The following is a 13,867-nucleotide window of genomic DNA, read 5'->3' on the forward strand; positions in this document are numbered from 1 at the left end:
TCCGGACAACCCAATATATACATATTTAAATGGAGAGGGGGGGGGGAGGGAAAGTATGCATATATATTTCATTATCAATATAAGATATAACACTTAATGATTTCTTTTAGAAAAACATATTAAACAGAATATAAAGTGCGCAATATCAGAGATGTCAACTTAGAAATCTGCAAATGGACATGCGACTGTATGCGAGTCACAGAAAGACCTTCTGACCTAAATTGATCGAGATATAATGAACAGCATGAGAGTGACGACGACAGATCCTGCCGTTATCATTATTAATGGCAGTCGCGTTAAAATCGAGGATGATGTTTTATGCTAAGTACCTGATCGTCAACCAAATCACGAAATACGGTACCTATTAAATCGTCTGGTAGTCGATGTTCACTGATGTTTGTTCGCCGAGTGGAACAATGATCACTGGGATCCGGTTTTGTGAAGATGTGCACTTTAAAAGCGCTTTAAAAGCCCACCTACGGCTTCGCCGATCGTCAGTCGCACCCTGCTATTCAGTATGTCTCAACTATATTATGATTCGCAATACAAAACGTGCTCAGCACAGGTGAATCTTGAAAATATCAAATTGTCTAATTTTCAATCTTAAAAAAATTTTAAGTTTTTCGAAAATATAAAAACTTTAAATTACATTCAAAAGGAGACTTAAGCTAAATTACTTTTATTTAATTCATTATACTATAGTTATCAAACTAATTTATCAAACTAATAATTTATCAAATTAATGGGTGATCGTTGCAGATATATCAGTGGCTCTTCTTCATCAGCATGATATCCTCGGAAAATCTCGTGAACGGATTTGAATCTCGAGACGCGATCTTTGTGAATTTCCATCGCAGACACAACATTTCGAAGGTAGCGATACTTCATGACAACAGTTATTTACCTCCAACTTCGATTCCGGATTTCTCCCTGCCGGAAGTGATCGATAACAGAGCTCGGAACGTAGCGGTCGCGGTAACGGACGAGACCAGAAACTATCCCAACGCGTTGTATCATCTTCCTGAACGGGATTCCTTGCGAATCCCCACGCGCAAGGATCCGTACGACACAAGGTATCCAGGGAGCGACGGGTTGCGAATACCTCTGCATCATCGTCGACCTACTTTCCAACAAGGCAAACACCCTCAACAGACCACAACGCAGACTCCTCCTCCTTCTCCTCCTTTTGGTGAAACATCACCATCCTTCGTAAACCGCGTTAGCGTTGAGGAGATGTCCTGTCAGAACACGAGAGACGAATTGTTCTTCAGGTAATGAAATTCAAGAGGATTTTAACTCTTTTTTTTTATCACATCTATAAGCTAATCTTTGCTACATTTTTCGAATCTTAAATAACATTTTTACATTAAGAGACTAAACAATTCCATCGATCACACACACATTTAATTTTAATTTTGAGACAATTAAATTTAATATATAACTAAATTAATTTTAATGAGATGGATATTTTGAATTTGATAATCAATATGTATACATACGTATAATAATTTCATGCACATATTACACAATCCATAATTATAGAGCATCTATCAAAGTGAAGAATACAGTTCCACCGGTGATAGATAATGTGACGGGTGATGCTTGTCGAGCAATAGCAGTTAGGGACTCTTATCACATTAGTTTTGAGAAAGACCAAGTCTGGAATTGCGGAGTTGTTGATTGTTCTACGGATGACAACCAATCATACTGCCTCGATTTGAGATTCCCTGTGATCTCCGGTCTACGACTGAAAGACGACCATAGGGTGACGTTGCGATGTAAGACCCAGAACAGAATCGCATATCATACGAGACAGATCAGCGTAAAGACTTTAGAAGCGTAAGACGCATCATTTGTCTTCTGACAAAAAATGGCAAAAATAAACATCCGTCTGACGCGGAAAACGAATTATTCAGATACATTATGTATCCCCCATAGGAAAGCGAGGAACATACCAAGCGTGCTAAACGGCGGTGCTGAAAATGCTCTGAATATTGATGTTGGACTATTCAGGAAGACTTACGACTCAAAAAACATTTTCGACACGAAAATACAATCGGGCGGCACGGTCGTCTTAGGCGAAGAGATTTTGTTACGCGTATTAATCAACGGCAACGACAGTAAGCGCTTTAGTACTGAACGGTGACGGTACATTTTTATTTCTTTAGTAAGACGAATGGCGTACCTGGGACATCGACATTACTTCATGTAACATACGATTCGCTAAATCGATAATTTCACCTCGCAAAGAGTAAGATACAAGAGTAAGATACAAGAGATATGTATAAAGAAAAATCAATCTCACAATCCTATTAAATTGATATAAAATTAATCTCAAGCAAAAGTTGATTAAATACATAATTAAGATCACAAATTAAAATTATATAATTAAGATCGTTAACTATATAATTATACTAATTAAATATGAGAATAGATTTAAACGATGAACATTAATTATTTACGCAATCTTAATTATTTCAATTTTCATTTTTTATTCTTTCTGTTCAAAGGCTGGCGACACTCAAAAATCGGCCAAGTGACAATGCATTACGTAGAGGAGCGACAGCAACAGAAAATCGTTAACAGTCTATTGATTCTCGATAAGAATGGTTGCTTAAATCCGGACGTGCATGAGATTTGTCCTCGCGAGCAATATGCGATGTCACCGTTGGAGAGCTACCTAATTTTTCAAGCGTTCATGTTTGAGGGCATGAAAGAGACCGACGAGATTTTCCTCACTGTGAAGGCCATGGCATGCGTAGAATCTGTGGACTGTGTTTTGGATTGTCCCGGCAGTCACATTAGACGTGCCAGAAGTGTCTTGGATCGAAATAATACTGTCGAGTGGCAAGATGACATTGTTCTGCGTGTGATTCTTCCAAAATATGAAACACGCGCTTTACAGAATTATTATTTAGCAATCCTGTTATCAGCGGCTGCGTTACTCGTATTAATCGCGTTGTTATGGATTATCAGAATCTCGCTTCGTCAAAAGATAGTAAAATCCTAAATAATCTTAAATGCTTAATTTATTTATAAATCTCTATGATTGTGTATAAAATTTTAAATTGTATATAGCTGTATATTGAATAAACGAGTTATTGTACACATTCAGTTAATGGAGTCTCGTTAATCTAAATGCAAATTGTCGTGGTTCTATAAGAGGCTTAGGTGAAGATTACGTGTTGGCCATTATCGATATTTTGGTCTTATGAAACACGATTCGGCATCTCCCACGCATCCAGCTCGGAGCACAGCTTCAATCCGATTGCAAACAATGCGAAAGACGCGAATATACTCTTCACAAACGGATCCCTGCTCAAAGTATATACCATACAAGCCAGAGAACACGTGCATACGTCTTCGAAGTAGCTGAAACCTTTCGTCAGATAATAATGATCTACGACTCGCTGCCGCATCTTCAATTTACGCATAATGCGTTCTGCAATATAAACAAGCCTTGATTTGTAGAAACATAAATTGATATATATATAAAAAAAAAAATATATATATATATGGGAATGGGAAATATATATAAATATCTCCAGAAAAGAAGATCAATACAATAAAAAACAATAAGTTTTACTGAATTTTTTTTCCTGAAGATAAATAAATTGCTTGCCTTTCTGCTTTTTTACTAGAGGACATGTCTCCTCGCAAGCATCTTCTGCAGGTTTACGCGAAACGATCTGTTCTGCCAGCTTCTCGGGAGTTCGTTTCACAGATACTTCTTCTCTAACCGGTCGTTCTTCAGGCATTGCGGTCACTGCTTCTCGTTCCCTCGGTGGTCTGACAGGTCTTTCGCGATCGATTTTCTCGTAGGTGGCCGCATACCTGCAAGTTTTAGTACACATCGCCCTCGGCTGCTCTGGAATTTCCCTTGCTATTACGGTGGGTAGAATCTCCTGCAATTCCTCGTCGATATATTGCTCATAGTCAATTTTGCCTTCTTCCTCTTCGTCATATTCTACGGGCTCCTCTGGCACTAAAATTATCGTTCAAAATTATCATCAAATTCATCAGTCAAATTTCTCTGTAAGTCATATCTCAATAATTATTCTTAATTACAGTGCTCTTCTAATTCTCGCGACGGTTCCAATTCAATTTTTGGTTCTGGCGCCTGTTCAATTTCGTCTTTGATAATCTCAGGTTTCTTAATCGGAACTTCCTTTATAGGTTCTTCTGCGATTCCTTCCACAATTAAGTCTTTCTCTTCAACGAAATCAATTTTTCCATTGCGATCTGTTATCCTTTCTATCGGACTGACAGTGATTTCCTTCTGGACAATCACAGGTTCTCGGTCTATTTTTTCTTCTTCAGTATTCAAATCAATTTTTCCATTGCGATCTGTTATCCTTTCTATCGGACTGACAGTGATTTCCTTCTGGACGATCACAGGTTCTCGGTCTATTTTTTCTTCTTCAGTAATCAAATCAATTTTTTTTTCATCAGGACTTACTATTTCTTCTGTCAGAATGACAATTTCTTCCTGGATAATTTCTTCCTGGATAGTTTCTTCCTGGATAATTTTTTTAACAAGATAAATTTTCTCTTCATCACAATCTATTACTTTTTTTATTGAAGTGACAGTTTTTTCCGGATTGATTGTGGGATTTTGAACCAATTCTTCTTCAATAAAATCAATTTTTTCTTCATCGCAATTTGTTATTTTGTTTATTGGATTGACAGGTTTTTTCGGATTGATTGTAGGGTTTTGAACTAATTCTTCTTCAATAAAATCAATTTTCTCTTCATCGTGATTTGTTATTTTTTTTATTGGAGTAACAAATTTTTCCGAGATAATTGTGAATTCTTTGATTAATTTCTCTTTTTTTAAATCAATTTTTTCTTCAGTATCATTAACTATCTTTTCTGTTGGGATGATAGTTGGTTCTTTAACGATTGGAAACTCCGAGAAAATCACTGGTTTCACTTCGACTTTTAACTCTTTAGATTGTATATCATTGATAGGTACATGTGCTGTCTCAATTACACGTTCGTTTCGTATAGTTCTTGAAATAATATCCGACGGAAGTCGCGGTTCCACATTGTTCTTTTTCCGCGGAAAAATTCCGTCCGTCACATTAGGAAATTCCTTGACTATTTTAGGAAGATAGAAACATTTACGCAAAACGTATTAAACGCGTATTTTTAAAATATCAACATTTATTAATAATGCGTTCAAAGACATCTTATAAAGAGACATACTTGTGATACGGAGTTGTTCCCTGACTTTGGGACAAGTTATGGGACATTGATTTTTTATAGAGTCACGGGGCATTTAGAATGTATAATAATTCGCGCTTCCATAGATTACATATTTATATACGAAACACATTCATTATATTTCACAATTTCGCAAAAATAGCGAAATGTGATCTAAACAACTTTTATTGTCTATTTAACATTGTTAACATCCCGCTTTCATCTTTTGTTGAGGTTGACATGCCAATTTCATCTATATCCAAGTTATCTAAAGTTCGCAATAATTTACGTCGATTCGTGTCTGTATTCGCTTGATAAACTCATAGAATATTTAACGTGCAAACGATGAATTCTGAAAACATCCCGGATTACTTAAATAAAAATATATTCCCGATTTTATTAAATGCAATGGAGGAAATGTTACTTGAAGCTGATCGTCGAAATGCGTTAAAAGTATAATGTTGCATCAGATATCGCGTGTATTTTTAGAGTTAATAAATACAAACGATATCTTGAAAAAAAATTATTATACTTAGACACATAAATGCTCCTTTAATGGATTGGATTATCTTGCGGAGATTCTTTGGAATCGAAACTCGCGACATCCGAATAGATTGTGCACTTGGCAAGGCGTATTTAACATACCACAATTCAAGCTATGGCTAAAGTTGCAGTAAGAAGAAAACATACCCCGGTTTTTTAAAATTATATTTTATTTTACATCTTTTTTTTTTAGTCCTAGGCCAATTTATCCAAAATCGTGGTTGTGGACTAAAGAGGAGGCCGCCTTACATATACAGAGATATGTTCGTGGTTGGCTTGTTAGAAAAAAAACGGATGTTCAGGAGATGCGTCAGTTTTGGAAGGTATTATTGGTATATAATTAAGGAATTGAAAAATAAATAATGGTTCTTGCATAAATTGTAGATCATTCGAGCAGAAAAAATGGATGCTCCCGAATTTTATACATCCAATGAAATGAAGCTTTGAGAATTCGGATTGTTTTCTTTTTACGTTTCTTCCTAAAATAATTTATTGCTTTTCTCTTCAGAATAATTTATAAAATATTTATTCTTAACAACTATATATATCAACATTAAATGTAAAACCTCACAAGGTTGCTGTCTCTTCTGGCTTTGGGAAAAATGGACTAGACTCGTCCACCTTAAAGTTCAATTTCATCGTTGGGATTTCACCTTCCTTAGCTATTCTGTAATTCTTAATATCTGTTGCTGTGAGATTATATTGAAGATTTAATTTTGGTTCTGTGGACACAGCGATGCCTTTTGCCTTCATCTGATTTATTATCAACTGTGAGAATAATGGTGGAAGTTCCGTTGTCCTGGGTAGGATTCTCTTCTCCACTACCTTCGTGTTATTAAGAAATATATGCTCCTGATCCTTAGGAATCAGCACATAATCTGCCTTGTAAGTCGAACCATCCAGTTGCACTGGTTTCGAGCTTTTGTTGCCACGGAAGACTTTCTCAACTAACACCATAACTTTGCGGTCGATCTGAAGCAATGCAATGCAACTACATTAGAAGATGCAACACAAATTAAAATTGATATATTGCATGTTTTCCAATAAGAGATATACATTATACAAGAAGTCTGTTCTTTATCGAAATACTGTATACAAATTGAAGTGAAAGAAATATAATTTGATTTAATCCAACTTCTATGTATCATGTGTATCAGCTCAGAGAGTAAAAAACGATTCGAAAAAACAATATCGAAAAAACGATAAAAAACGGACTTCATATACAATAAATCATTATATTTTTATTGATTGTCATATTAAATAAAGATTACTGAAATGATTACTGTTACATTGTTTCTGTTGCTAGAAAGATCAATCATTATTTTCAGCACTTACATAGGGTTGATCGGGTAAGGGCATCCCAGCGACCTTCAGTATTTTCATGTAACAAGGCTCGGGATATCTCTGAAAGCGATTTCTTATCACGAGTCTGCCAACGCCAAAGTTCTTCAAGTTTGCCACGATTTCCCATAAGGGCTTTCCCTTGAAATCTGTCGTGCGACCGATGAATTTTATAGGCATTGTGAACAGTTGCCCGGTAAACGACTGCCGGATTCACCAGATTTCTGACTCTCTACAAATTTTCCTCCTGCTGATTAATTCTGTGTACCGAGTTGTTGTCCCGATTCTTTCTTAATGTTGTCCTCGATTATCCGTGAAATGCAACATTAAAATCAACGTTTACTTTATGAAAATTATGCGTATTTTGTATAACAATAAACAGTGTTTTGAGATTAAGATTGCAAGAGAGGTTATAGAGTGGATTTTTTAATTCTGCTGGAAGGTGATAGATGGCAGCACAAGTATTGAAATCGTTCTCGGACGTTTTCGGACGCGGTCGGCGCAGCTTGGAATGATGTTCTCGCCGATTCAAATTTAGTGCGACGATACCGCGAGCAATGCGCGTAATACCGATTATGAGGGGTAAGTTGTAAAATGGCTTTTCCAATGATAAAATATTCGAAAAATATCGAGAAAGACATTCGAATTCCTGATCTTTCAAGTATTCTGTAAAGATAAAGTAGATCATCCTCTCGTATTCGAGAATATCCGAAATTCGCTTGAAGCGTAATTTTTCGAAAACTGTTGCAAGATGGCGGAAATTTGCAGTCGCGACTTTACTCGAACAAGATTCTCTTTCTCAGGACGAAGGTATTTTTAAGAAAATATCGAGATATTATCGTTTATCGTGTTTAAATCACTATTGTCGTCATTTCCCTTTTTCGCCTGATATTCAAATATTTATTCTTATGACGAAAATTCGATTACAGATTGCGCGCAAATTCCAAGTGATTCTCACACTTCTCGACGATCATAGATCTGTTCACGTTGCATGAAATTCCCAAATATTTTTACACTTAAAATGAGATAGGTATATATTTGACTTTTTGAAAAGAGAAAAAGCGAAGATGTCGAGTGCAAAAAGTGCGAGCAACGCGAACAGACCTCATAATTATGCAACGTCGGGGCAAAGAAGCGATTGTAGAATACAAAGTTTATGTGTGTGTAAGTTATTTATTAAATTGATAAATATAATATATATATAAACTGTTGCAAAGAAAATGCATTACTCGACGATCCGAACGCTCGAATCAGATTTCGCGAATTGCGTGCCGCGTATCGCTAGTCGGTGCGCAAATGGCGCCGACTTTGGCGCGCGATCAAGAAACTACGTTCCACTTGATGGAATTCTAACACTCTTGGAATTATTTGATACTTGTCAAGTGTTAAACAAAGGCCGCATTTAGCAGAAAAAGCTTTGCAACTGTTGCAAAGTTCTTAATATATGTATAAGTTCTAATTATTTCCATTTAAGCACATTTAGATCCAGTGTTAATTAAGTGTAAATTAAGGCAAGATTAATCATATTAAAGAATTTTACAAGAGTTGCAAAGCTATTTTTTCTGTAGTGAAGGACAAATAATACTCGCGAGTGTTATGTGAGCGCCAAGTGGAATGCATTCCTAGAAATCTATATACAATAAATTAAAGATTTTTAAATAAAAAAAGAGAGAAACTAATTGATGACACAAGAACGAGCAATAATCGAATAAATTTGTTTTGAATCGGCCGCCTCCAAGTAAAATTTGCTCATATGCAAATATAATAGAATATAAACCGTTTTAATATAAATATATATAAATATGTCTTTCTCTATATACGAAATTAAAATATTGTTCGATTTTAAAGAAATGGAACTTTGTCTTTTTTTTATGTCAAATATGATTCGAATGTTCTCTTATCATTAATTCACAGATCCGACAATCTGATGAATCCAGTCGAGATAGTGCGAGACGCGCGTGTAGACTCCAGGCACGTTTCGTTGGCCGCAACCGATGCCCCAGGAGACGACGCCGACTAACTGCCAGTGACCCTGACGCTCGCAGACCATAGGACCGCCACCATCGCCCTTGCAGGCATCCTTGCCCTCCTCGCCGCCGGCGCAGATGAAGCCCGGATGGAGCGTGAAACTGTGTCCTAGCCGCGTCTGCCTCATCTGCTGTTCACACACATGGTTGCTGACGACAGGTAGGTTCACCTCTTTCAACAAGTTAGAATACTTGGAGCGATCGTCGAAAGCATCCTTGCCCCATCCGGTGGTCCAGCATCTGCCATACATTACGTTAAATTTCAGTAAAGTGCACTGCGTTTAGAAGTGAGAATCCGTTCGGAAAGATTTTTGGTTTACGATTATTTGACTCTTAATAATAGGAATTTTTTAAAAATATAATAGAATATAATTTGTTATTTATATCAATTTTTCTGAAACATCTGCTGCTTCTTCTCGTGTATATATGAGGCAACATTAAGTATTTACGAAAAATAAGAGATAATTAATGTTATTGCTACGTTTTTTAAATAATACTAGGCTTTAAACTACTAGGCTAAAACTTGTTAAATTCTGGAAATTATATTAAGAATATTATAGCATTATAATAGCCATATAGGGTTAAAGATATAAAATATTCTATCAAGAAATATTCTATCACGTTTTAAGTATATATATTATTGTATATGTCTCAAATTTCATGTTATAAGTATTTATCTACAAAATTTGTTGTCGCTGTACTAACATCAATTACTTTTCTCTGGGGAAATACTTGATATCAATATACGTGAATTATAAGAATTAAAATTCATTAATCTTGAGTTTAGAAGAAATCTCGCTACACGCATTAATAAGAAATTTTTAAAATAATTTTTTTCACAATGATTTCTTCCATTTTATAAATTATGGAGAGTACGTACCTTGTTCCAGTGAAATCGTCGTATTTATTTGGCAAACAGGCTGGACTAATGTGAGGGTTCTTTGAGAAATCGACATTATGATCCAGCGTCAGAATAGCGATGTCATTGGCAAGAGTGCCAGCGTAGTATTCAGGATGCACGAAGACACTCACGACGTCGCGTTCGATGTAGGGATAGAACTCGACATCGTGATTCACATCCCATTCACCTAATCGTGCGCGAAGATCACGAGGGACATGGCTCTTGATGCAATGAGCAGCAGTAATGATATGTCGGGACGAGATCAAAGTACCTCCGCAAACATAGACACTTTCCGTGGTGATCTTCTTCAGAATAGCTACGTGCCATGGGTATTCACCTAAATTAACAACGATTTAATATAGCAATAATATTATAATTTAATATTGCCATGTAATGAAATATTTAAAATTATTATATAATGCATATGTGTGAAAAATATCTCAAATAATATCATATTGTTAAGCAGTGCAAATGCATATGAAATTATATCAAGTATTTAAAATTTAAAGCATATTAAAAATTAATGTTTGAAAAATTTAATATTGTAGTAGTAATATTAAATTCGCGATAATGATAACTGATCTCTCCATTCAGGAACGTTTTATTAAAATACGCGCATTTATTAATTTGCGATCGATAAGCAATAATATCAGTTAAATGTTTGCTATTCTTGAAATTACAACAAAAAAGGGAGAGTTATGTTTATATTTTGTTTTTATGTTTTCTATCTTAATATTCCCAGAGAGGCGCGAGAATTTCTCCAAATGTATCTAATTCAAATTGACAGTATCCTTTTCTATAAATGCTATTCATTCAGTAATTAATTATATTAGAAGTCGCGTACCAAATTCGGATTCTCCGTCAACGTAGATTGGGGTCTTGATACGGCCATTGATGCCTTGTGCGTTTCTAACTCCGCATTGACCGTGTTTCACTCCTATTATCTGCGATCTTGGGCAGCAGACGTGATAAGAATTGCAAGCCGGACGTCCATATCGTCTCTGCGAATAGAAAGGGATCAGTCAATTGATTCGTCCCGACATACTTACGACGAGTTTACTTATCATATTCTTGACTTCTATCTTTGCTACACCGCTGCTCAGTTTGACAGTCTCGCGTTTCGTAAATTCGCAGAGTCGGTACCACCGTGATTGTCATTCTGAGTCATCCACCGATGGCCTCAGCCGCTTTGCAGCGGTTCTACAACCTCGTTATTACAACGGTTAAGTCTGTTCAGCAGAGCGAACAGACCAACCAACCGTATCCTTACCTCCGATGTTGTTTCGTTAAATGCTGTCGTGTCGCGTCTCCTTCTATTTGAGAAGGTAATCTTTCCGCTCTTCTGTCGTTCGTTGCTGGTCAGTCCTTCCGGCGAAACCTTCGACAAATCCTTTGTCAAGAATTGTCTACCTTTCGTCGTTGACGCGTTTCTCGCACGAGCGTTTCTATAGTAATTATCCTGATAATCATTCGAATAATCGTAGTCATCGTAATCGTCGTTATCGTCCTTGTGTAAGTAGGAAGGATAGTATTGTCCGCTGTGAGGCTTGTAATAAATCGATTCGTGATGATGATTATTGTATGATGGATAGAACGGTGGTCTGGACGGATAATGATAGATCGGTCTCTCGTGATGCGTGTGATAATGAGGAGCGTAAACGCCATAATGTCCGCCGTAATGACTGCCATAATGAGCTCCGTAATGACTGCTATGTAGTCCATATTTCTTATAAGCCAGGAGATGGCCTAACTTGTGAATAAGTCCTGGATTGGGTGTTACATGAAGATTCACGTAAGGCTTGATGATCTTCTCGCCGTACTCGTCTTTGGTGACCTGTACCGCTACGAGCGGATTCACGGCGACCGGACCTAGATTTATACCCTGTCCGCCAACCAGCCCGTATCCCGGGATTCCCAGGGGATAACCAGGATGGGGCGCGATTGGATCGACACCAGTTTGCGGTAGGCCGAAACTGACGCCCCAAGTCGGCTTCACGTTCAATTTCGAGGAGTCCAGATTGCCGGTTCCTATCGTCAGTCTCTGCAACGAGAGAGACGAACAAATTCACGTAGAACCGAGGTCTATTTCTCTTTCTCTCTCTTTCATCCCGATTCCGTTTTTTTCCGGGAGAATTAACATGTTGATTATAGTCGAAACTTTCTCGTCGCTTTTCCTCGCTTTATTAAAATTCGTTCGACCCAGATCACACGATGTCCTCCACTACGACGACATCTAATCTATCGTTTCTAATACGGACGTTTAATTGTGTTGTCTAGGACAAACAGACTGACTGAGAGTGTCAAACTGAGCGATACGTATTACAGAACAATGGCGCTAAATATTTGTTACAAGTAGCCATACATTTTACACGTCCGATAATTTAATCAATACACGAGTCGAACTTCCGATGCGAATAATTTATATAATTTAAATTTTAATCTCTTATCTAAAATAATATCTAAATAACGGTCAAAGTTTGATAATTTATACATTGATGTCACATCGTCCGCTCGAAACTCGCAAGAAAAGCGAGAGAAATAGTGTGTCAACTTACTTCTTGTATCACCTGCTCGTCGTCCTTCTTGGTAACATGCTTGACATCCCTGCTGCTTCGCTTCGTAACTTCTGTTTTCTCCTGCTCGTTTTTCGTTTGTACGATCTGCTCGGTCTCGTTTGCTCCCTTGGGTACCCTTACGACTGTCATTGTGCCGTTTCCGTCGGTGATTACTATCTCGTCAGTTTCGGCCTCGATACCCTTGTCGAGATTGCGCGGATCGATCGCCAAGTAGAGATCGTCTTTACGGCCTACGTGATTAGATGTCAAGCATTGATCATATGGTACGCATACGCAATCGTCATACGACGAGGAACCGAAACTGTTGTCAGCACCGTTATTTAATGAATAATCACCGGGGGAACCACCATTCTCCAAGAACTGACTGGAGACAAATTGTCCACCAGGAGTAAACTGTTTGCTGTTCGGTTTCACATAAGTAGGGTAACGATCGGCATAACCCTTTGCGGACGAGGAAGAGGTCGACGGGTCATTGTTGCTGGGCGTTTTGATATTGAACGTTTTCTTGTAATCTTCGAAATCATTGATCAAGCCGCCGTAAGTACCGCTATTTCCATAACCATAATTGTTGATACCACCGAATGGAGGAGATGATGCGACGGAGGGATTGTGCGCTATGGTGCCACCGGCATCCCCATGATGATAATGATGATGAACATGTTGCTGAACACCTGCGGCAGTCGGTTGATGGAGGATCACCTGCTTCTTATCGATAAATTTATCCTCGAAATCGGACTCGATGCTGGGTTCGTATATGGGTTTGGATCCTAGTGGGAGAGACAGACCGGGTTTCTTGTATCCAGGATAAGGCCCGACGAATATAGGCGGAGGTCTACCGAACGTCGGTCCGGGTCCGGGAAAAACATTAGGTCCCAGCGAAGAACCAAAACTAGGAGGAAGTGGTATGGGTTTCGCTGGACCATAAGGTCGTTTCACAGGTATGGCTGGAAGTGGACGGCCTACTGGCTTGATGGTCACCGGTTGAGCATAGATGACATCGTGGGGATGAATATCGCGATGTGGAGAATAATAAGGTCGTCGTTCTTCCACCTCCTCGCACTGTATAAAATAATTAATATGTTTTTACAAATATTTGAATCTCGTAAAAGCATAATACATAAGCATTTAATACATAAAATATAATTTTTGAATTCTCAGGAATTAATGAGTGCCTTCCAACAAGAGATAACACAATGTGACATAGTGTATTACATCTCTAAAAGTGAGATAATCACTGTGTTATACTGAGTCGCTTATTGGAAGGCACCTTATAT

General features: G+C 37.6%; 5 protein-coding genes across 6 annotated transcripts in view; 2 read left to right on the forward strand and 3 right to left on the reverse strand.

Moving 5' to 3' along the window:
• The first annotated feature begins 383 nt into the window (after positions 1 to 383).
• On the forward strand, positions 384 to 3,010 carry LOC108685149. Its single transcript, XM_018189813.1, has 5 exons — positions 384 to 515; positions 760 to 1,271; positions 1,543 to 1,839; positions 1,939 to 2,120; positions 2,511 to 3,010. The coding sequence occupies exons 1-5, from the start codon at positions 384 to 386 to the stop codon at positions 3,008 to 3,010; spliced, it is 1,623 nt and encodes a 540-aa protein (XP_018045302.1).
• Positions 3,011 to 3,131: 121 nt separating this feature from the next.
• LOC108685087 (titin-like) lies at positions 3,132 to 5,281 on the reverse strand. Its single transcript, XM_018189726.1, has 5 exons — positions 5,209 to 5,281; positions 4,865 to 5,100; positions 4,069 to 4,519; positions 3,623 to 3,985; positions 3,132 to 3,442 (listed from the first exon to the last, which is right to left on the reverse strand). The coding sequence occupies exons 1-5, from the start codon at positions 5,279 to 5,281 to the stop codon at positions 3,210 to 3,212; spliced, it is 1,356 nt and encodes a 451-aa protein (XP_018045215.1). The 3' UTR covers positions 3,132 to 3,209.
• Positions 5,282 to 5,338: 57 nt separating this feature from the next.
• LOC108685130 (IQ domain-containing protein K-like) lies at positions 5,339 to 6,106 on the forward strand. The gene is made up of 3 exons (XM_018189786.1): positions 5,339 to 5,658; positions 5,742 to 5,878; positions 5,942 to 6,106. The coding sequence occupies exons 1-3, from the start codon at positions 5,551 to 5,553 to the stop codon at positions 6,090 to 6,092; spliced, it is 396 nt and encodes a 131-aa protein (XP_018045275.1). The 5' UTR covers positions 5,339 to 5,550; the 3' UTR covers positions 6,093 to 6,106.
• On the reverse strand, positions 5,907 to 7,506 carry LOC108685129. Its single transcript, XM_018189785.1, has 3 exons — positions 7,084 to 7,506; positions 6,320 to 6,720; positions 5,907 to 6,227 (listed from the first exon to the last, which is right to left on the reverse strand). Exons 1-3 carry the CDS (start codon positions 7,267 to 7,269, stop codon positions 6,134 to 6,136), a joined length of 681 nt encoding a protein of 226 aa, XP_018045274.1. The 5' UTR covers positions 7,270 to 7,506; the 3' UTR covers positions 5,907 to 6,133.
• Positions 7,507 to 8,957: 1,451 nt separating this feature from the next.
• Positions 8,958 to 13,867, reverse strand: part of LOC108685167 — an 8,240-nt gene continuing 3,330 nt past the window's right edge. For both annotated transcript variants that reach the window (XM_018189838.1, XM_018189837.1), the window contains exons 4-8: positions 12,573 to 13,652; positions 11,288 to 12,058; positions 10,862 to 11,018; positions 9,997 to 10,354; positions 8,958 to 9,356 (exon numbers count right to left, since the gene is read on the reverse strand). In XM_018189838.1, coding sequence (XP_018045327.1) covers positions 8,993 to 9,356; positions 9,997 to 10,354; positions 10,862 to 11,018; positions 11,288 to 12,058; positions 12,573 to 13,652 — 2,730 coding nt within the window. In that variant the 3' untranslated portion in view covers positions 8,958 to 8,992. The remainder of the gene's footprint in view (positions 9,357 to 9,996; positions 10,355 to 10,861; positions 11,019 to 11,287; positions 12,059 to 12,572; positions 13,653 to 13,867) is intronic.

Source organism: Atta colombica, unplaced genomic scaffold (assembly GCF_001594045.1).
Source record: "Atta colombica isolate Treedump-2 unplaced genomic scaffold, Acol1.0 scaffold146, whole genome shotgun sequence".
NCBI classification, from domain to species: Eukaryota; Metazoa; Arthropoda; class Insecta; order Hymenoptera; family Formicidae; genus Atta; species Atta colombica.

Coding starts and splice junctions, on each gene's coding strand:
- LOC108685149 (XM_018189813.1), top strand. CDS start 384: ATGTTCACTGATGTTTGTTCGCCGAGTGGAACAATGATCACTGGGATC. Junction 1,840..1,938: donor AGCGTAAAGACTTTAGAAGC/GTAAGACGCATC, acceptor TATCCCCCATAG/GAAAGCGAGGAACATACCAA. Junction 2,121..2,510: donor ATTAATCAACGGCAACGACA/GTAAGCGCTTTA, acceptor TTCTGTTCAAAG/GCTGGCGACACTCAAAAATC.
- LOC108685087 (XM_018189726.1), bottom strand. CDS start 5,281: ATGCCCCGTGACTCTATAAAAAATCAATGTCCCATAACTTGTCCCAAA. Junction 5,101..5,208: donor GGAACAACTCCGTATCACAA/GTATGTCTCTTT, acceptor TTCCTAAAATAG/TCAAGGAATTTCCTAATGTG. Junction 4,520..4,864: donor TCATCCCAACAGAAAAGATA/GTTAATGATACT, acceptor AAAATTATCCAG/GAAGAAACTATCCAGGAAGA.
- LOC108685130 (XM_018189786.1), top strand. CDS start 5,551: ATGAATTCTGAAAACATCCCGGATTACTTAAATAAAAATATATTCCCG. Junction 5,659..5,741: donor ATCGTCGAAATGCGTTAAAA/GTATAATGTTGC, acceptor TATTATACTTAG/ACACATAAATGCTCCTTTAA. Junction 5,879..5,941: donor AAGCTATGGCTAAAGTTGCA/GTAAGAAGAAAA, acceptor TTTTTTTTTTAG/TCCTAGGCCAATTTATCCAA.
- LOC108685129 (XM_018189785.1), bottom strand. CDS start 7,269: ATGCCTATAAAATTCATCGGTCGCACGACAGATTTCAAGGGAAAGCCC. Junction 6,721..7,083: donor CCTTACCCGATCAACCCTAT/GTAAGTGCTGAA, acceptor GCATTGCTTCAG/ATCGACCGCAAAGTTATGGT. Junction 6,228..6,319: donor CCAGAAGAGACAGCAACCTT/GTGAGGTTTTAC, acceptor AAATTATTTTAG/GAAGAAACGTAAAAAGAAAA.